At 37.0% G+C, this 22,998-nt stretch overlaps 1 protein-coding gene across 2 annotated transcripts in view; it reads left to right on the top strand.

Annotated features, from left to right (window-relative positions):
- Positions 1-22,998, top strand: part of PLPP1 (phospholipid phosphatase 1) — a 55,286-nt gene that overhangs the window by 10,686 nt on the left and 21,602 nt on the right. Inside the window, exons 2-3 of one of the 2 annotated variants that reach the window (XM_072359931.1) lie at positions 11,672-11,823; positions 15,312-15,592. In XM_072359931.1, coding sequence (XP_072216032.1) covers positions 11,672-11,823; positions 15,312-15,592 — 433 coding nt within the window. Of the gene's footprint in view, positions 1-2,921; positions 3,077-11,671; positions 11,824-15,311; positions 15,593-22,998 lie in introns of both variants that reach the window. The other variant, XM_072359930.1, reaches the window with a different exon arrangement.

Below are 22,998 nucleotides of genomic sequence, written 5' to 3'. Positions count from 1 at the left end.
GGAAGAAGAGGTACATTGTGAAGAAGACAAGGTATGAGCGTTGCTCTACAAGATTACTTTTTTAAGCTTTGTAATCTGATATTTGGTTGTGGTCATCTTTTCCTCCAGTTTGTAAAAGCTAATGGGTCTGAACACATGCACATTCCTCAAAGTTCAGTATGCAGCCAGCTTGCTTAAAGGTCATGGAGAAGTTTGGCACCTGTAACAGTAATACTGGTCTGTTATGTACATAAATGTTGCTTTCTATTGTGAAAACTTTAGGGTTGTTTGTGGTGTCTTTCCCTATAAAATGAGCAGTAGTAAAAATATTGCTACTATTTTGGCATTGGTTAACTTTCTTCTAAACATTATTTTCCGAAATCTGCTAATCCACCTCTGGAAAGAGCTTATCATTTAGATTTACACTACTGTTAAAATTGTGATTGAAGAAATGAGCATTGGCAGCCAGTGTTGAATGTATAACCAGTTTCTTCATGTTCTTTTACTCCTGAGTGCATGGATTAATTCTGCAGTTACTTTTATGAAACTGTCCTCATCTGACTCCCCTTGCTGTTTCTCCTCCCCATTCCAAAACTTCCTGATCTTAATTTAAACCTCCTTTTCTTAATTTAAACTCTAGGTTATGTACTTTAATTGCTTTTAATAATGTAACTAAATCACTTTATTTTAACAAAAATATACATCCTTTTATGCTGTAGAAAAGGATATGGAAAGAAACAAAAATGTTAGAAGTACTTAAATGTAAAAGTCCTGGAAGAATCTGGATAGCTTTGTTATGTAGGTGTTCTCATGAGTTAGTTTTTTTTCTCATTAAGTTTGTTTATGAGAAGTTTATTTAATGGGAAGAAGAGAAAACTTCTTTAGTTAACTCATAATTTAGTGAAAACCGGTCTCTTACTTAAATTAAACTTGAGCACAACATTGTCAGAAACTTTCCTTCATTGGAGAGGAAAAAAAACACCAAACCAAAACAATAAAGTGCCCTCAAGCTTCTATCTTAACTAGGTTACAGAGTGAGTAATTCTCTCCTGTTGCAGTTGCACAACAAAAAGCCTCTTTATATTCAAATGAAAAGTTATTTTGCTGGTAGGCTTAAAATGTTTCTTCTCACACTCTAAGGTACTTTCTTTTTACTCAGTTAGTGGCTCTCTTCCAATTCCTAAATAAATCTTTCTTAGTGGGGGAAAAAAAAATAAAAAAAAATAAAAAAAAATGTATGACCCAGAACTGTAAACCTGTGAACATTAGTGGCAGGAAACCTGGAATCTGTGAGTTAGGAATCCTGTGATATTTGCATGTGTTGGAGTGTCTTCCAGCTTCTGACTGGGACACTTGGAAAATATATTTTGGCAGCTGACAAAATGAAATAGCCTGTTCCAATGAACCTAAACTCAAGCACCTTGAAAGAAAAGCCAAGCAAAGCACAACAAAATTTTTTTGTAAGAAGCAGGTGATGCTGGATTAAAAAAAAAGTAAATAAAATTGAGCTGGAAATTTCATGGGCAGCTACTTGGGGGGAGGGAGGACGACACAGCTCAAAACCTCTTGATGTTATAGCAGCTTTTCTTGGCAGGGGGGATAAAATATTAAGAAGTATTTGTGTCTTAAGTAGTCACCTTCTGAGGAGTACTGGTTACCATTTAAAGAAAAATGAGGATGTGATTATTTCCAAACGTGACCTACTTGGTAGTATTTTGGTAACCTGTTTGAGAAGATATTTTGTCTATTTCATACAGTACTGCCAAACCCCACACCTTGACCCTGGATATGGAGTGACAGAGATGAAAAGAGGAAACTTGGGCTCTGACCTAACATTAGTGTAATCTTGCCATGGCCACAGTGAGCTGGAAACTGGCTCCAGACTTGCTAATGCACAGCAGCTTCACTTGATCCTATCTGAGTGAACTTAATTCTTCAGTATGGCTTCCTTCTTCTTGAATGGCTGAGAATCTTGATCAAGGAAAAGGAGGAATGAGGAAATAAAATGGCAAACTACTTTTTTTTTTTTTTTTTCCCAAGCTTATTTCTCCTTCAAATATCTATTCTCAAGTCAGTTCTGACACTGACAGAAATAGGGTCTGGGTGAACATATATTTCAGAAGCTACTGATGACTTATTTTGGGAATGACTGCCAGTGTAGTGGAAGCGAACTCTGAAAAGATGAAATATGTTGATATGTTAGGTGGTATAAGTTCAGAGCTATTTGCTCTATAGTGTCTTGTTTACTGTTATTTGCATGCAGAAACCTTTTGAAGTGTAGGAAAGCTGTGTAAATGCAATTTTAAAACTAAAAATCGTATTGCTAGTCCAGTGTCCCTAACTCCTGTTGTTGTCTCAGAAGCTCTCTTGTTCTTACCTGCATGAAACATATTTGCATGAAGTTTTTAACTGCCCTACTTGGAAGAAAACACACACACACACACACGCACACAAAATAAACAACCCACAAAAACACAAACTATCTTTTTTTTCCCCCTTGTTTCCTGTAAATACTGGCCAGATAAATTTGTAGAAAAGGGCTGGTAATTCCAATGCCAATGTCATGGGCTGGTGGTGAAGGAGAGGGCATAAAAGGGCATATAGAAGGCAGCCTGCCCTCAATAGCTGGCTGGTCAGGTGAGTGGCAAATACTGTTCTTAAGGATAATCTTGGTTCAGTGTGTGAGGACTTTGAACTCTCTACTAAACTTCTGCATCTGGTGGGTGATATCAGAATCTTTCGGAAGTGAACAAATATATGATAAAATTTCTATTAAAAAGATTTGGTAAATATGTTGCATGATCATTTACTGTGACCTGGGAAAATTTGAGTTTTGCATGTTTGGTATCGTCTTCCATGCACGTTTCAAAATGTTTTTTGATTTAACCACATGTATTGTTTCTTTTTGTTTTTGTTGTTTTTGTTTTTCCTTCCCCCAACAGCTGGCTTACCCCTTGGTGTTCTAAACTTGGCCAAAATAAAACCGTATCAGAGAGGCTTTTTCTGTAATGATGACAGCATCAAGTATCCGTTCCATGACAGTACCATCACATCCACTGTCCTCTACACAGTGGGGTTCACCCTGCCCATTTTATCTGTAAGTAGCTAATATATAGGGAGCATTGGTGATGGGAGTAAAATGAATACTTTCCAAGATTACAGCACTGTGATTGTACTAAGTTGAAGCCAACAGAGAGGTTATAAAGGCGAAGTCCTATATATGGGATCTTAATTATGAATAGCCATATGCAAGTGAAGGATGCAGTTAGCTACTTCTGTCTGCACAGAAAAGCTGGTACTAATCTCTAATTGTTAGTAACTCTAATCTTATTTGCTTCCGGAACCAAGTAAATAAATAAATGGGGTGAGGACTTGTTGTATTAGTGAGCCTTGTTCATTATCTTTGGGGAGAAAAATACTACAGACTTCCAAAGTTCTATGAGATAAATAATCTGCCTTTTGTTCACAGTGAGTTAATCTGAATGTTTGTGGTGATAAGATTTCTGCTCCAGTGGGGTACAAAGATTTGTAACTAATGACTGTTGCTTCCATATGCTTTCACTGAAATTTGTTTAACTTGAATACTGTGGTTTGTGTTTGAAAAGTGTGACTCCTTAAACCCTTCAAAATGGCTTGGTCTTTTGAAGACCACACGATTTTTACAAAGGATGATTTTAACTCTGCAGTAGATTTCTTAACAATATTTTAAGCCTGATTTTATACAAGTTTTAGTACAGTTTTAGAGAACCAGAATCTAACTACTCAGGAATAATCTTTAGCCTGATCTTCTGTTTTGCTTGTTTGCAGGGGTTGACCAAACAGTGTTAAGAGAGTCGTAATCATTTCTGGTCTTCTGAGAAATGTGAATGTCTTATTGAAACAGGAGAAAAGTTAGGCTGTGGGGTCTCCTTTCTCTGGAGGCATTCAAGACCCGCCTGGATGTGCCTGTGTGACCTGATCTAGGTGTTTCTGCTCTGGCAGGGGGATTAGACTAGGGGACCTTTTGAGGTCCATTCCAATCCCTGACATTGTGTGAATCTGTGAAAAGTATGTGTTGAACTGATTGAAAAATGGAATAGTCATTTAAAACATGTCTGATATCTCTATACCTCATTACTCAAACTTACTTTAAATGATTATTTATTAAAACTTGCATTTGCTTTCTCTGATATTAATAGAACTGTGATAGAATTGTTATCAGTAGTATTCAGTTCAGTTTTTTGAGGAAAATAGTTATGAATCCTTTTCACAAACATTTGTGTGTATCTAAGTTAATGTGTAGAACTACAGCTTCAATTGCTGAAGTCTCTAAAATTGTAGATTTTAGTAAGACTTATCAGAGGTTATTTTGTTCTAATAACATTTTACTTCTGATACACTTGTAGGATTCTCGTAGTAAAATTTTGTTGCCTCTGTTCAGAGTTGGAACATGTAATTGTAACTACAATTTCCAAAAGGCCTATGTTGTAGGGGGGTGTTTCCAGTTCTGCAACAACCACAACAAATTTATGCAGATCATGTTTTTATTTCAATCTGAGTGTCTTATAAACCATCAAGAAAGACAGATTTTTTTTTCCTTTTTTTTTTTTTTCCTTTTTTTTTTTTTTCCTTTTTTTTTTTTTTCCTTTTTTTTTTTTTTTTTCCTGGAATCTAGTGAAGAAAAGGGCAATGACTGTGTATTACTGCTGTGTTTAGATAACACAGCAACTGGCTGTGGCAATCTTGGTTTTGAATTCCCTTTTCCTGTTCTCTTAAATTGCCGATCTACTAATATAAGAAGTTTAACTGATGCCTTGTTGGTAGCTTCACTGAAGTTTGTGGTGCTAAAGGTCTGGAGTCAGTGAACTTATTGTAAAACATTTTCATAAAACGGTGAAATTTAAAAGTAAATTATTAGTATTATTATTTTTTTCCTAAAAAAGAATCTGCCTCTGAAGCTACTGGGACCCTATAGAAGCAGGGGATGTTAAATTGTATTTGTATTTCATTGCTGGAACTTGGAAGGCAATGAGAGTAAGGTTGTAGAACGAATTCTGGAGTTATCTGCAAGCAGTTCTCTAGCCTTTTGCAGGAGGTGAAGACTAACCTTCATGCCCATTGAAAACTTAAGAGCTAAGGCAAGTTGTTCTGACCTAGGTTCTTGTTGCGTTAGGTGGGTTGCAACTGTCTGTTTTTCATACTGTCTCACCTGATCACACTGGCTGTTCTGCCTTAAGCAGAAAATTTCTTGTGCAGGGAGTTGGTTTTTTTTTTTTACCCTTCTGCATAAAGTTGAATGACAAAATATTGCAGTTGATCTTGATGAATCAAGGATTAATGGCACTTTTTGCTAGGTGCTTAGCTGTAATGTCCATTTTAACAAATAGAAAGTAGACTTGTCCTGTTACCAGAAAAAGCTTAAGTCCACCTTTGTCTGCAAAGAGCTGGTGTGATACCTTCACCAGCTCCTTTGGAATGTGAGCAATTGTATGGAGTGATTCTCTGCTGTGAAGTCCTAACCAAGTTGTCACACAGCACCTGTTTCCAGGCAGGATTCCTGGTGTTGTACAAATGAATGCTATGGATGTTTTTCCTGACAACTTGTAGTGAATCTTTAAAAATATGCAGGGAAAGTGTTTAACTTACACTCTGATTTGAGTTTCTGGTGTAAGGGGACAATCTCAAGAAACTACTTATGTAATGTTTTTCACAGGAAGATTAGGTCTTTTCCAGGTTTTAGCTACAATAATCATGCTGACATTCGATTATAGGATCAACGTGGTGGTGTTTTTGCTGTCTTTATTCTTTGTCTCAGCCCACTGAGACAAATCCCTTTCATTTTGTTGCCATGAAAAGAATAGGCTTCTACAGGATATTTACGGAGAAGTAAAAATACAATCAGTCAGAAACTGTATCAGCTTGAGTGGAAGTCTAATCCATTAGATTGGATGAGTCAGACTGTATTGGACAAGAGAAGTATGCGATGTAGCTAAGAAATACTTAGTCTTATCAGCTGAAGTTCTTGTATTTTTACTTACTGAATTCTGGCTGAAAGACTGTTTCAGAATACTCACCTTACAGGGAATACTTGTAATTGCTGTTTTTACTTTTTCTTTAATTCTTGTTTTCTGGTGGATCAGTATTAATCTTTCTCACTGATGTCTGTTGCCAGTGCAGTTAGCTTTACAGTTAGATTTATAGTCCTCATGTTCTATTGTACTGTGCAAATTCCAGCTTTTTTAGTCTTTAGGATAACGAAGAATGCACTTTAGGAGTCCATCTGTCATCATGTAAGACAGATAAATTAAAACAAAGTATGTTTGCAAACTGTTTGAATGCTGTATCAGAAAAAAAAAAAATGTTGACTAGCTAATTAGGTTTCAAAAGATATTAGCATTTCTCATGTTTGCTCTATTACAGTGGTTACAACAGCCATAGGAAATAAAGTTCTTCCCCTTTAGATGAGCTCTGGAAGCTTGTCATTACAACAGATGAGTAATTCAACCTCTATGTGTGTGACTCTGAGCTTACTATTGCACAAATCTCCTTGTGTTCCCTTATCCTTAGAGTAGTTTCTCAGAAAACTGGAAGACCTTGATCTTCCACTGTATCAAAGAATTGTCAACAGGAATGATTAATGAACTATACACTACATAATACTAGCATCATGACTTAATCCCTGAGATTACCCTACTGGTAACCTTTTCCCAAGCATACCTTTTGTCATCTTCCCTGTAGGTGTTTTCCTCACCATGTTACAATTGACTTGGAAAATGAAGGATATGTAAGAGATGCTTTTTGGTGTTATTGTGTGAGAAATGCTTGATAGCCTTAGTGATCCTTTGCAATCTCTACTTCATACTTAAAAGATAACTCCCTAGTATTATTATTTTACTCCTGTGTGAAACTTTGAACCCAATAGATTTTTCATTAATTCTTTTATTAATGTGCTGGACTTTTCCTTTTGAAGTTGTAGCTTGTTTGAGGAAAAATTGATATTTGTAGAAAAAGTGGGGCTTTTCTTTTGGCATAGTGTAACAATGTGCAGATATGCAAGGTGAGTAGAGATGTTTCCATCTCCTGCCACCTCAGTGATTCACTGCTGACTCTCTACTACTTCCTCCTTGGGAAACAAATTTTGTACCTTTTAGGTGGATCATTCTCCTGACTAGGAAGTACGACAGCTCTATACCTTTTGATGTTTGTTCTCAGATTCTGTTGGAGAAGATCTTGATGGTAATAATGACTATACTGTTATTAAGACAGTGTCACTTCTGCAGAGGAGGACTAGAAATGACTGGTTTCTTACCTTGGAAATTGCTGCCATAAAGCAAAAGCTCATTCCTGTCCTTTGGAACTGATATCTGTCAGGGTAATATAAGTAACATGTATTATCACGAATGCAAGACTAACTTTGTATCAAGAGGCCTTGCCTCTTTCAGTGCTTTTATGTCACTTCTGCTGCTTGTTTTGCTTGCATCTGTGAAAGCCAAACTCTGTGCTTTCTGTCCTCACATTCTCTTGGAGGGATAGATACTTGTACTGCAAAAGTACTTAAGATGTGCCTTTGAAAGGATTTTAATTTAGATAGATTTTAGATTGAGCTTGGTTTTTGGGGATTTCCTGATCTAATTTTAAAAATCAAAGGTAGGATCATTTGTCCCTCTGATTTGACTTCTTTGCTTTCTTCCCCTTGAAACCAGCTAGCAGTGAGATGAATCATGTATATTTTAAAAAAAAAAAAAAGTAGATATTAAATGTGCTGTGTGGAGCATGTTTTGAGGGAGCAGATACTGATACTGGATAGTACTTTAACCAAAAATGCCTCAAAAATGAGTATGATCACAGTATTCCAGGCTAGGAACTATCTTGGACTGGATAAATAGTAAATAACAGTTGTAGTTGTGTGATCCTAGGTTTAAGTTTAGTCACATTTGATCAGTCTGATGAATCTTCTGATTGTAACCTCATTAAGAAAACTGTTTTTATGGAAATTAAAACTTAATTACTTCAAGTATTCATGGAAGCATGTTATCCTTTCAGTACTGAGTGTGCTAAGAGCAAGAGCACTTCTTAAATCAGCTGTATGGCTGGAAGAAACCTAAATACTTTATGAATCTAATTGTATAAGCTTCTCTAACACTGTATAACTCTTCAAATCAATTCCAGGTAGATATCTAGAACTGTTAAGACTGTCTTTAATGAAATTATTCTGTCCCTCCTAAATTTTACTGGTTATGACTTTTGGCAGTGGAGACTTTTGTGCTGAATAGGAATTTCTGGAAAAAGTGATCTTCAGCTACAGAAGAGTTTCCTCAGAACTGTCTAGAACAATTCTTTATGTAGACTCATACCTAGAACTGGTTTTTCAGTAGTCCACTCAGAACCTGCAAGGTAGTAGTGACCTTGTAATAGTTGATGCTGTGTTTTTTTTGTTTTTGTCTCAGTAATATTGCTTTATTTTCTTAGAATAATTAAAAAAAAATCAGTGTTTTTTATTATTTTATTTTTTTTTATTTGTCTGGAAAGAAGTTTGAGTTCTAGAATGAAATAGAAGCTCTTTAACCATCCTTTTTATTTTGCTAGACCAAGAGTCTGGCAAACTCGAGCAGTGGAACATTAAACTGATGAAAATGTGCCTCACTCAAGTGAGGGAAATGAAATTATGAAAGGGGAGACACTTTAATTTAGTTGGTTTCTACTTGCTTAAAAAGAAAAGCAAACAAACTTTGAGTTGTTCACTTAACTATTCTGTTTACATGGTCTTGATATAGGACAATGCTGCAAGCAATTACGGACTAATTACTGAATTATAGAATCATAGAATCACAAGGTTGGAAAGGACCTACAAGATCATCTCGTCTAACTGTCTTCCCATTACCATAGCTACAACAAACTACTTAACCATATCTCATGGCTAACTGCATAAGCTCAGTATTGCTGAAGAGTGAGCACATGTTGCAGATAGCTTTTCTTTGCAAGGAAGTATGCAGGTTTTAAAACATTACAAAACATATATAACCCAAGCTGTCTAGAATTTGCCTTCTTCATGCTGATGAAAAATTGTACATGTGAGGTCTGGGTAGGAAGAAGTGAGGAGTAAGGAGTATTTATCATAAAGCATACTTTCAAGAAGCATAAGAAGCTGGTGACCTGATGCCAGTGACAAAACCTGATTAGGAGAGCAGTGATGTTAGGTTATGATAGCCATTCAGACATAGTCCTGGGCACCCTGGTTTGGGTGTCTTTACTGAGTAGGAGTTGGGCTGCATGGACCAAAGAGTCCCTCAACTATTCTGTGATTTGTGTTTCTAGACTGAACTCAATTTTGTGAGCAAGGGCTTTACTGTGATTGAATCTAATGTTAAAAGAGTAGACCTATAAAAATAATCAGTACGAGAATAAGTCTTTATATCTTTATGCCTTTTTAGACCTAAAAAAGTATTAAATCTTTGCATGTGTGCAGGCCAAAAACAGTATTTTCATTCCATCATTCTTTGTCATGTTGACAATCAGCAGGTTTGCTCTTGTTACGCAGTGTTGCTAATTACTAAACTGCTGATGATGTACAGGTATGCTCTCATAACACCAGCATGGGGAAGGCAGAAATGAGGGCTGGGCTGTGGTGTCTTCCAAATCCATTTTGTTCTGATTTTTAGGATGAATGGACAGATTATTCTTATTCTTATTATTATTATTACTATTATTATTTGCCCACTGGTAGAAAGGCTGTGTTTGCACTGCATATCACAGCCAAGCTCTCAGAGCTCTCTGCTGGTGGGCATCGGAATGGTTCAGTGTTTTGGAGAGGCTTTGGCTTGGCTCAGCTCTTAACCTGTGCTTCTGTCCTTTTTCTGCTACACTTGTGAGTCTGGATGGCTTCCAGCACTAGGTCAATCATAGTCTCTCTGGCACGGGACTGGGAATAACTCCTCTTCACAGAGACAGTTTTTTTTTCTTCCCTGGAAGTAGCAGGAAGTTCTTCATGCTATTGACTTGTGTAATTGTAGCAATGCAGGCCATGCTTGATTGTGATGTGTCCAAGTATCCCAGCTGGGCACTACCAGGAGCTCTGAACTACTGAGCTGTAGCCCTGTGCTGCATCACGCTCATCAGAGATCACTTCGAGGAAGTTTTCATCTTGTGAGTCATTAGCTTGTTGTTTGTTCTGCTGGTTTTAAAGTGAGGCATTTATTTAAGACAGCCACTTCATCGTGATGTGAAGGGCAAGATCTGAAGCAAATCACTGGTGTAACTGAAGTGCTCCTCATCTGTGCGTGGCCCAGGAGTCAGGCTTAGTTTGGAGGACTTTGGTGGAGATTAAAAAGGGAGAGAGGATTTTGAAAAAGATCTTAAACCTTTATTTCTGTAAAACCAGGCCATGTAACTTGGTGTGCCCCAGCACATCCTCGCATCCTACCGCTTAATTCTTTTACTACTTGATTGCTTTTTTTTTTTTTTTTTTTTTTTTTTAAATTCTTTCTATATTTACTTTAGTCTGTAGACACTGGAGAGTGGTTGGTGTGTATATGGAAAGGAAGAGCTGGACTGTGTCTCCTCAGAACCTCTGTCAGGGGGGATTTGACTCTACAACAGTATCCTTCTGGCAGGCAGCAAGGAGGCTGTTTTTAATCTTTGTGATAAGGATGGTAGTAGATTGTTAGATAAGGAACACTTTTCCCCTGCAAATGTTCTTTAACTCTAAGTTGATGTGCATTTTGTATGTGATCCTACTGAATTCTGAGCAAGTGCTCTTTTAAGCACTTCTATGTTACTAGGCTGTATGTCCTGAAGTTTAAAAAAGACTGTTTAGTTGAATGTTCCTGGTAGCCTCCCACTTCTTTTTTTTCTACGCAATCACTTCTTTCCGAGGTTATTCATCCCTGTACAGGCAGTACCTGCAGAGTCTGTGTGTGTGAAGCCAGAAGGATAAGGCTTTAAAAATGTGACTCTACTTGTTTGTGGGAATGTTTGCTCTATTTTGAGCTTCATGTAAACTTCGCTTTCAAATGACCAGTTCTAGTTAGTGTTGCAGGTCTCCTGAGCTACAAACCATTTCGTCTTCATCTTGTGCTTAGAATGAGTCAGAAACTTCTTTTGTGGAAGGCAGGAATAAAATCTCCAAGCCTGAGGCTGTTGAGCATGTGCAGTGACCACACTGTTCCTTGGACCTATCCAGTGTGTGTGTGAAGTGAGGAGGCTTCTTGCATATACAAATAGTCAACCCTTCCCCTTCTCCTAAAATTTCCCTCTGCGCTTGCACTCCCTGAGGAGCACTCATTTCCTGCTTTTATGAAGTGCAGTTTCTGCTCTCCTAATTTCTCAAGCTGTTCAGAAAAGAGGTAAAGAGACAGCTGTTGCTCACTGCAGTATAAATGAATAGTGAATAATTGTGGCAGTAGCAGCAAATTGAGTAACTCAGTGGCTGTCACTGAACTGTTTACACATTCATGGTTTCAGACTGCTTTCATGCTTGATGTGCCACAAATGTGAACATGAAAGAAATCCTATCCTCCTTCCCTATACTTGTATATGTGATTCAGCAGCCTTTCCTGGGAGCTGCAAAGACAAGAAGGCAGTCATTTGGGCAAAGTGCGTAACCTTCTGACTTGCTGCATGCCTCTTTGTGCACCTCTCTTTGCATATTTGGGGATGTAATAATCACTAGAGATTAAATGTTGCTTTTGTAATGTATTTTTTTCCTTTTTGCTAGCTGGCTTGCCTTTTGCAATTCTCAATTCAAGACGTATCCCCTTCCAGAGAGGAGTTTTCTGTAGTGATGAATCCATCCGGTATCCATACAAAGAGGACACCATTTCTTATAAGTTGTTAGCAGGAATAATTGTTCCTTTCAGTATAATTGTTGTAAGTTAAACTTTTTTTATTGCATTTGATTTCAGAGGGGGTGGGAAGGAGGGGACTGAATCTGTTAGTACAGATCTCTGAAACTGTATTCTGTAGGATTTCTCAGCTTCAAAGTAATGCCCTTCGAGTTGCTATTAAAGCACAGTAATGGTGTTCTAAAATAGATAATTTGAGAAATTTCTGCTATTTGAAGACAAACAAATAGAATTGGAGAACAGAAAAAGGTTTTTTTTTTTTTTTAGTTACTTAATTCTGTAGTTTGAGATATGGGAAAATTAGATTTTTATTGATTAAGAATAACAGAAATGTGCATTAAATGGCTGTCTCAAGCATTCCTGTTCTGGGAACTGCTCTTTTCAGAATACAATTTAACATTTTAGTCAGCTTTCCTATCAGCTGCACAGTCATTGGAAATTCTTCTATATGTAGAAGTATAACACAAGTGTGAACTTCTTGAATAAACTAATAATAAAATCTCTAAATTCTGACTTCAGTCAGAACTAACTACAAACACAACCCTAGAAGAAAAGAGTGAATAGCCATGGGATTTTTCCCCTAAAGTTGTACCTTCACACAGAGTCCGTTTGTGTTGGAGTTAATGTCAGGGTTTACTTTCATTCTGTACCACATTTGATTCAACTGAGTTCCTGTTGAAATTAAGGTTGTCTTCTCCTTCCTTCTTCTTTCACACTGTATCAGTGAATTGGAAATATTCCCTCTGCAACTGCTAGTGTCCATTGCAGGGGGGTGAGGCAGTTTAGGATCTCCCTCTTTGACTGCAACTCCTAGCTTAGGTGAACTGATTAAAATATATTTTAACTGTCCCTCAAGATTTAATTGTACACTGGCAGGTGAGCTGATGTAATAGCTTCTTATTGACAAAAAGTCAGGTTCCAGTTATAGAACTGTCTTTTGCCACCTACAATGTAATGTCTGAATTGTATAAGCTCCTGGAATTCCTTAACCTGGTTGAATATAGCTTTTAACTCTTTACGAGGCTTAGTGAAAGGGCTCCTGGAAATGTAAGAGAGAAGAGTCACTGTTGATGCCCAAACTGGCATGAGCATGTCATCAGTTGAGGGTGAATCTGGAGCTCACCAATTAGCAGTTTTGTGTTTTATATATTGTGTGACTGCATCTAAATTCACACAGCGGCCCTTCAGGTGAAGTTTTGGCATCACAGTCCAGATCTGTCAGAAAGCTTTTATATCAGCTCATTGTACCTTTGTGCTGACTGTATTGAGTTGATGGTGCTACAATTTGAGCAGAACCGAAACTTTCATGCCAGATAAGGTCTGCAGGTGTATTAAAATTTATCCAGGTATATTTATGAAATTAAAGCAGGAAAAGAAGCAGCTAAACATGAAGCAGAATATTGGCTGACTGCTTTTCTGGGCAACAGGTTACAATTGGGGGATACTGTGGCAGTCTGACTCTTGTACAAATACTCTAGACAGGGAATTTTTTCTAGTTTCCAACATGTCAGTGTGTAGCTTGTGTGCTTCTGAATGGGATTTTTTTTTTTTTCCGTATCTGTAGAAATGTAAGGACTGGGAACCAGAACTTGCTTGCCTTGTTGTTTTTTGGTTTTTTGTGTTTTTTTGGTTTTGTTTAGTTTTGGAGGGGTGGGGGAGGGCAGGAGGAGAGGGAGAAAGCCTGTGGTTCAAGAATTAAAAGAAATACTGCAGAAGCTTTTTTTGGCTGTTGTCTGTTCAGTTAACTGGCCAGAGATCTGTGCTTGAACATCTTGCCTTTTATGGTAGGACTACTTCTTTCACTCTGTGCTTGCAGTGGTAGTCAGTACTTCATTAAGACCAGCCACACTTAGTCACAGCTGAGGTCCATCTAGTTTATTTCTTTTCTGCAGTGGTTAAAACAGAAGTAACAACAGAAAAATAGAGCAAAGTACTTTCCTACCTGCCACTTGTAGCTGATGGCCTGAGCCAGGAAAAGGCTTCAGTAAACTTAGTAATTTTTATTGAATGTATTTCCTTTGATCTTTACCCAGTCTCCATATGAGTCTGTATACACACTTGTCTAATGAAGCCACCTTCAGAACATTTGGGATCATCTTTTAGTGGTGAAATGAAAGCAGTCTTGCCATAAATTTATGAAGTCAGATGCATAAAAGCAAATGTTAGTGTCTTATCCTCAGTGCTTTTACAGACCACTGCAGATGAATACTGTGAGTCCAGCGACATAGCTGTGGTGATATCACTTTTTCTCATATCAGCTGAGTGACTTTCTTTAAGCTTTTCAGACTTGTTGTTTTAATAGGATTCATTGTGACTGTGATACTTTGTTTCAATTTACTTCATTAAGAGGGTATTCTCTGAGGTCGGTAGATTTGTTGTAAGAGTATACTGACTTTGTGCTTGAAATATAGATTTTTCAGTTTTTGTCCTTTTTTGGCGTTTCTCTGCTTCAGTCCATGTTCTGTTAGGGTGCAGAATTAAAAAAAAAAGTTGTTGTACTCTAATTAATTTGTCTGCCTGCTTTACATGTGCAGAGCTACTGACAGCCACTTTGTTTGCTCATGTGTCAGTGCCTTTTGAACAGCTTAATTCACACCATCTCTGCCTTTCTGGTACCATGGATGTGTCACTCTTGTAAGTGACAGATGGAGCTATCATTTAATTCTTAGAGGTTTTTGAAAGTTGCTTTAAACACATACATATAATCTACTTCTGTTGAAGAGCCTCTGTGTATCAAATGGGGCTGGCTGATTCATATTGAGCCTCTCTGGATGAAGTGTCAGCAGTGAGGCTGAAGATTTATATACCTATTCTAAGAAAAACATGCTTTCTGCAAAAGACAGAAGTTAGAGGAAGAAAATCTCCTTTCCTATCGACATTTATTGCATTCGTGATGCATACACTTTGAACATGAAAGATGGAAAATCCTTCGAAAGCCACGTATTTCCTTTCTCATGAGCTTTTTCTCCCCTAAAGATAATTTTTTCTTGAGAACTAGGTTACTTTGTTTAAATAACTGGCCTTTCACACCTGGAAATGAAATTTGGAGCCTTCAGAATGGTTTCTGGCTTCACAAAAACAAAACAAACAAACAAACAAAAAAAGTATGAAAAAAAAAAAAAACAACCTGGTAAGACAGAATTCTGTTTAGCAGGAAAAAAAAAGTAATGAAAAGTCAATGTAGGATGAAATGTTAAACTGAAGAGAATAGATTTCATCTGGTCTGTGTCAAACAGTATGGATGATTGTTACCCAGTGAAAACTTGGTTGTAATAAATATTCTGAAAATCAGATTACCATATAATTTGCTCTTATAAAATGCAATATGATTCTAGTAGGGCAAAGAAAAATATTTCAAATAAAAATGTGTTTTAAAGTTTTAGAAATTATTGCTAGCAATGTCTAGGGAACTTAAATTTTGCAGCTCGCTTTTCTTTGATCGGAAATGATATGCTTGATTGTTAACAACAGTATTTTTTAAGTAGTTGACTGTTGTCCTTCTTTCTCTTTCAGATAATACTAGGAGAGACTCTCTCTGTCTTTTATAACCATTTGCACTCAAACTCATTTGTCAGAAATAACTACATAGCCACTATTTACAAAGCCATTGGAACCTTCATTTTTGGAGCAGCTGCTAGCCAGTCATTGACAGACATTGCCAAGTACTCCATAGGCAGACTACGTCCTCATTTCATTGCAGTGTGCCAGCCTGACTGGACACGAATCAACTGCAGCCTGGGTTACATTGAGAACTTCCCGTGCCAAGGAGACAAAGCAAAAATCAATGAAGGAAGGTGAGTCTGACTGACCTTGTAGACCTGGTTTTGAGACTTCTTTCTTGACTTGGTAATGTCCTGGGATGATGAGTTCATTGTATATGAAATCACAGGTTCTGAACTGCACGTGTTCCCTGGGTAGTCATATAACTTGGGGTCTATGTTCAGAGACTGGTGCTCAGGGAAAACTAAACTTCTATTTACTTTTTCTTCTTTATTTTTTTTTTTTTTTATTAATAGTGAGAAATCTGCTTCCAGTGTAAAAATAATAATAATAAAAATTTGTAGTGTACTTAAACTATGTTTGCTGTGCTTTTCTGTTTTCTCGTCTCCCAGACTGATTAAAAGCTTAGTGATTTGCGCAAGCATCACTGCATGTTTTGTTGCAAATGTCAGATGTGCATGAAATAGTAGTAGAACTTCTGGAACCCTGCTGTATTGCAGGAGGTCTTGAGGAAAGATGCACTTTAAGTATATGTATGTGCACAAATGTATGCTATGGCATGAAGATAGTGCAATGGACTTCTGCTTGGTTGTCTGCACTGGTTAAGGTAGCAGTGGATTTTAGTTACTTCAAGTGAAGTTTTTACACTTATAGCCTAAACTTAGTTATGTTAATTCTTGAATTCAGTATCCTGTTTTACTCTGAAAACAGTTGTCTTCAGCATTTTGTAGCTTCAGCTTCTCCTTGCAACTTTTTTTGTACACTTGCACTTCTTGTAATACTGTTGGTTTAACTAAACTGAGGATCAAAATAAGTAACTATGCAAATGTAAATGTCATTCATATCTTGTTGAGAGCTGCATATAGAATTACATATTGCATATTGCTGCATATTACATTAAAATATAGTCTACCTGCAGATCTTTAAAATATGCACAGAAATAGCTATTTAAATTAGAAATTCTTGAGTTAATGAGTGTGGGGATTACTAGTAACTAGCATTCTTTATATCTCTCTGTAGGAGAACCCTTCCTTCAGGCATTCTCTGGCATTTAAATTACTTTTGATATAGAAGCTGGTGTGAAGTATTTCAAATAATTTAAAGTGAATGATTCATGTAAAGATATGCTCCGAAACCTTAATGGAAGTATTATTAAGTTCAATTCCAATGAGTCATGTATGGAGCTTCTAATATTTATTCAGATAAAATATTTCAAGGAGTAACTCAATGGGCTCCTTGGACTTTGAAGTTGATTTTTCTTCTGTATCAAAATATAAACATTTTAAAATTGTGCATAATGCGATTGAATAAGATTGTGTATATATTTTTGTGTGTAGTTGCACTGGTGAAAAGAATACCATGCTGTATGGGTTCATTATTGGATATACTACTTGTTTTTAATGTTTTAGAAAAGTAGTCTATACCACGGTGAGTGTTCATATCTGTGAATAAAGGGGGGGGGGAGACAGAAAACAAGTTGTTCTGTCAGTGGTGTGAGTAATTAATATGTCACTTCTCATCTATCAAGACATACGTTTGTACTGTTTGATTTCCTTGCAGGTACTTTCTTTAGTGTTTGTAAAGACAGTAACTTGCCAAAAGTCTGCTTTATCTCTCAACTGAACAAAGCAGGGCCTGGTTCAGCAGGAGTGGGTGTGCTGGGTTATAAACATGGTAATGGGGAAGTGTGTGAGCAGTCTCTGCTACTTTCAAATCTGTGGATCCTTCTACAACTTCATTTCGTGTTCAGTTTGTTCCTTGTCTTCTCGCTTGCTACAGCTTAATTTTACCCAGCCTTGAGATGATTGGCAGTTTACCCAAATTCCTAAAAGAGGAATAGGCATAAAGGATTCAGAAAGGACACATGACTTCTCCATTCTTTTTTTAGTTGTAAGGCATGCTCACTCTTTTAATGAGTGTGTTGAGCACTGAGGAAAAACTCACCATCAACTCAGAATCAAGATGCACAAACATGTGAATGAAGACAGAACAAACAAGGGACTGAAGAGTTGTGAATAATTTTTACTTCTTAAACAACATATTAGCTGCTATGTACAGCTTAAAGTATTTTTAGTATTTCATTAAGGGTTGTGCTGTCACTTCGGTTTATCATGTTATGAACTTGGTAGCACAAACAACACACTATACCTGACCTTTACAAAAGGCTTTACTGAAACTGAGACTGTTTGAACTTTAACCAGAGTGTTAAGAATAAGTGATGTAATGTGAAGTATGCCATATTATTACTTGTTTTCTCCTAAATTATGTCATGGGGACACTAATAGTCTTTTGGAGGAAAGAAATGCAAAGTATTTTTACGTTTGACATATAGTACAAATGGTATCTGCCTAGAAATTTAAACAGAAATTATGTTTTACTTAATTTTTCTGTTCAAAACAAAACAAAAAAAAACACTTCCTGAAACAATTTAGAAGTTACAGGAAAAAGGTCAGCTTGTAACATTAAAATTTGTTGAGGATTGTGAAACAGTGTTGCTAATGTAGCATGCAACTTCTTACAATATTGGAAAGCAGTGGGCTCTTAACTGTCAAAACTAGTGTTTGTTCTTTCTCAGATGTTCATTGTTCTCAGTTGGATTGTTGTATGATAGTGGTTGCAAGTCTCAAAAGTGAATTACCTGGGACCAACCAATTTAATGTATAGAAGCGTGAGAATTAATTCAGGTAATCCAGAACTATGGAGTACTAGTGGCTGGGTCATGATGGTGACATGGTTTTGTATTTTTTTTACTGTTCAATAGAGTAGGCGTTTCTGCTCCAGCACTGGCCATTATTAGCAGCGTGTTTGTGTGATGCATCAATTCTTGTCCTTGATCGGCACTCTGTTTCTACCTCTCAAGCTTTTTTGGTCTGAACTCAGTAAGATGGCGCTTGCTAAATCAAGACGATCTTTTGCAATTCCTATTTGTTTTCTTGTACAAGAAGATGGAAGGTTCTTATGCTGTGATGAATTTTGTTCCTGAAATCCTAACATCATGTGGTCATTGCCTCCAGTGCTGCTGATGTGTCCAACAAGCTCAGTGTACTTGCTGAATAAGATTCCACATCACACCTTTCCTGTATGGCCTGTCCAGCAGTAGTGTCTAAAAAGAAAAGTTGTTGAACTGCTTGTACCTACTATGTTGCACTTCCTTGAGGTAACATGGTAGGTACAAGCAATTTCTTCCTTGAGGCAGACCTTGAGACTGCCGGTGTTCCCTAAGAAGCCCTTCTGCATATGATGCATCTGGGTTTCTATGCCCTCTATGACAAGTGGGTGCTGAGATATTTTGATTTATGTTTTGTTTATAAAATTAAATTCCATATTAAGCCTGAAAAGAATATTTAACAATTTTCCATTTTCCTGAGCCCTGGACAAGGCTTGATCATTGGCCTCCAAATGTTGAAGCAGGCTTCCTCTTTGAGATACTCTGACTTTGCTTGTCCTTTTATGTGTCTCTAGCTGTATGTTATGGTGTGCTGTAAAAAGAGAAGGGTCAGTGCATAATGTCATCTCTTGAACTCATTGGTCTGTTAACTTTTATTCATTTATTGAGCTTCTGATTAAGATTTGGATGTGTCAGTCTTGTTTCTCTAAACATCTGCTATTTAAGTATTGCTGTCTTGTTTCTGGTCTCTTACAGGAACATAGGGTATAAGGCGTTTTTTCTTGTTTGTATATTAAATCTTTTCCAAACTGGATTTCATAATTGCCAGATGTGTCCCTTTGTAATGGGATTTATTGACCATGTGGACTGCATCTGAAGAATCTGGATTGAATTTCAAATCTGGGTGACTTCTGGATTCAAGTTTTTTAGATTTTTATGTACTTACACATTTTTGTATATATAAACATATAATCATTTGTGCTTAATTGCACAGAAGGACATGAGAATGTAATTCTAAACATTCTTTTATCAGATTATTCCTTTAAGCAAAAACTTTAGCTGTGATTGCCGATTCAGAAGTAAGCTGATGTATGTATTATGCATGTGCATAAATACAATCTTTCATAACCTCTGCTTCTTAGCAAATAGAAGATACTGCAGGTGATCTGCACATAGGCACAGATGGTGGTTATATTTCAGCATCTACTAATTCCACATAAAATTGTTGCTGTAATTTTGTTGCTTAGTACATATCAAAAGGACTTTACTGTTAAGACTGTTGCTTTTTTTCTTAGAGTTAATACCCATCGTGGTACATGCTTCAATTCTGAGCACATGCTGTAGTTCTTCAGAGCTTCCTTTAATATATGTGTGTGTGTATATATATGTATATATAATATATTTTTTTTTTTTTAAGGAAACTTCAAACTGAGAGAATTTTTTCCTGAAATCCACACCATCCCTTAACAGGATGGTTGAATACAGAGGGAGGGAGGAAGTATTGGCATGTGTACAAAATATACAGAACACCTGCAAGTTCATTTAAACTGCAAGTGCTAACCTCTTCTGACTATGCTAAACTTGGTTGCAGTGTGCAGTACAGTTGGTTGGTTTATTTTCTTGCTTTGACAGGTTAAACTAGTTCCCATCTGCACACCTTGCAGTGTGGAGTATTTCCCTCCACCACCTTCATGTAATCATCCTGGGTGTGTGCGAAAATGCTCTTACTCTACTGGCTTCCTGTGTTTACTCCCAAGTTTTTTTGTTTGTTTGTTTGTTTTTTTGGATGTGGTGCTTACTATGTTTGAGATGAGCAGAGCAGATTTCTCCTGCTGCTGTTAACAATGACTTCTAAATACTTCTGTAGGTTGGAGGAAAAAAAAAAAAAATATATATATATATATATAAATATATATATATATATCTGAGAAGTGATTTCTGAATATGGTGGTAGGTTGGAACCTGGAAGTTCAGAGTCCTGGGTTTTAAGACCAGAGGACCTGATGACTAGGCAAGTCCAAGAAGCTGTCCTGGCTGGTTTATTTGTCTGCTCACTAAACATATACATGCAACTAAAACCTTTGAACCTCAGGTGATAGATATGAAACCATGTTGCACAAGGCAAGCTACTTTAGAGGCAGTCCCTGTAATCTGGACTGTGTTTACCTCAAAAGCAGACTAGCAGTAATGTTTGTGTGTGAGAAACACTTTCTTTGAAGCTCAACTTACTATGGGTAGTTGAAAATCTCTAGTCTCAGTCTGTCATTTAGTTCCATTAGTAGTAACAGATAGCACTGCTGTTAATGTTCATGACTAGGATTGTACTGCTGATGTATAGGTTTATATCAAAACTCGGAAGTCTGGGGGAAAAACAGCTCCCTATTCCTGTTGATATATTGCTGCCTGCTCTTGGAATAAGTTGTGTAGTCTGCTATTGCAAACTCAAAATGTAATCTTCAAAGAGGTCTTTAGGAAATTAGAGCTGACTGCTTTGACCTTTATAATTTATTTCAGCACAGTTGCCAAGGTGGTGCCCTTGACTAATCATTTGCCAGGAATTTTACTTTCTCTTTGTTTAGAACTGGCTGTTTGAGCTCTTTCACAGGTGGTGTGGTGCACATGCATGCTGGTGAGTGCAGTTAAATTGCACAGAGCAATTCCCAGGAGCTAAGTACCCATGTCAGACGGCTGGCACGGGGCTAACCTGCTTCAAAGTTTAGTTGAACTTCAAAATAAAGTTGGAAACACACTGTTTCTTCTACATGCTGAAAATACATCCAGAACTTTACTGAAGTAAAAACTGGACAATACTCATAAAAATGCAAATAAGTAATGTTTTCCCCACTGTTTCATTAGTTTGCTGCCGGTTTCTTTAAGCCTAGCCCAAAAGACTGGACACTTGCTTCAGATTAATCGGTGTTCAGTAAAAAACAGTTCTTTGTGATCTCTTGATACTGAGGGTATTTCTGAGGTGAAGCATTACTTTGTACTAAAATAACTTTGTACTGGAATACTTTGTAAAAGCTTTGTTTGGAAACTAAAAAGCTTTGTCAAAAATCAAACCGCATTAATCATTCAAGCATAACTAAATAGTTTACTTATCTAATCAGTTTGCAATAACATCATGAATCAGAAATGTCTCTTGTGTTTGTACAAACTTGTTAACTATGTGTTTGATAGAGCTCTACTTGTATGTTGTATATTGCATTCTGATTATTTCTGCAATAGAGCTTTTAATATGAGCTGTTACACTATACTGAAGCTTAAACATTTGGTAGTTTTCAGCAGAGTCTAATCAGTAGCTTTCACTTCTGAAAAGTTCTTAAGACCAAAAAGATCTTAAGAAGTGTGGATACCAAAGCTGTAGAGGGGTTGAATAGAATACCCAGATACTTTTTCCACTATTAATCAAATGTTTCAGCGTCTCCCTTTTGCCACTGGTGTTATTTGAGAGATAACACAGTTAATTTACGAATACTTCCAGTCCTATCCAAATAACCCTGAGAAATGGAAAGTCAGAGCACCCGCAGTTGATACTTACGAGAAGTTTACACGGAAGGAAAAAGCTGAAATTTAGTAGTGAATTAAGCTTTTAAACTTTAAAAGCTGCTTCTGGGCTATGGTGAATGATGAAGTAGGGCTGTTCTTAATCTAGATAACAAGCTGCCTCTGCAATAGAAATTAACTGATGTCAGGGAGAACTTATATGAAAGGTGAACTCACAGGAAGAATCTGAGAAGCCATTCTGCAGTCTGGATTGAGTGTCTGGTCTTCCTTTTCCTTCATTCTGATGAGATCATGGCCCTTTTACATGGTGATGGGCAATATTCACTACCAAAGCTGAATGTGGAACTCTTCACCACTTAATTTTCAGAAAAAGCTGTTCTTGCTGGTTTTAATATTATGAATTGAGCTGGACTTACAGTGACTTCTGCTGTACAGTGATTCAGTGGAACAGAGCCTACATTTTATCCTTACTTCCTATCTATTGGTCTAGTCATATAAGCTACAGTACTGCACTTTCTGTGAGACTGAACTGATTTATTAACCATATTAAATGTATTTCAAGCTTAAGAATTCAGAAGTGTCAGCCAGAAAAAGCAAAAAGTCGACTAGAAATTTTTGTTTGCTAGTTCTGTAGCTTATTATCACAATTAAGTTCATTAGTCATCAAAATTTGTAGTTTGTGTTCAGCATATCCTGAAATGGCTTTTGGAGGTTAGCTGTGGCTATTGATGCAAGCATTGTATGCTGGGCAGAAATTCATTGACTTGTGAAGCTTAAGTAAAGTTGAAGTCAATAGGGAGGAAAGGACTTCTTTAAGATTCAACTTCAGATGCATGTAACTAAATATTGCTCAAATGCTCAAGCAGTACTGCAGGAACTGAAATGCTCTTAATGCTGACTGTTTTCTTGCTGCCCTGCCTCCTAGTTGTTGAGAATTACAAGGCATGGGAAGGGAAGCTTCTGCATGCTTTCCATGTGTTTATTTTCCAGAGCTCCTAGCTTAAGGGAGAGTATTAATCAAACTTCAGCAGGGATTACTCTTTTATTTTTTTCCCCCTTCATTTCCATAGTGTAAAATGCTAATAC

The sequence above is a fragment of the Excalfactoria chinensis genome, chromosome Z (genome assembly GCF_039878825.1).
Source record: "Excalfactoria chinensis isolate bCotChi1 chromosome Z, bCotChi1.hap2, whole genome shotgun sequence".
Taxonomy (NCBI): Eukaryota; Metazoa; Chordata; class Aves; order Galliformes; family Phasianidae; genus Excalfactoria; species Excalfactoria chinensis.
The sequence above is the reverse complement of the archived record's forward strand: the minus strand, read 5'-3'. Positions and strand labels throughout refer to the sequence as shown.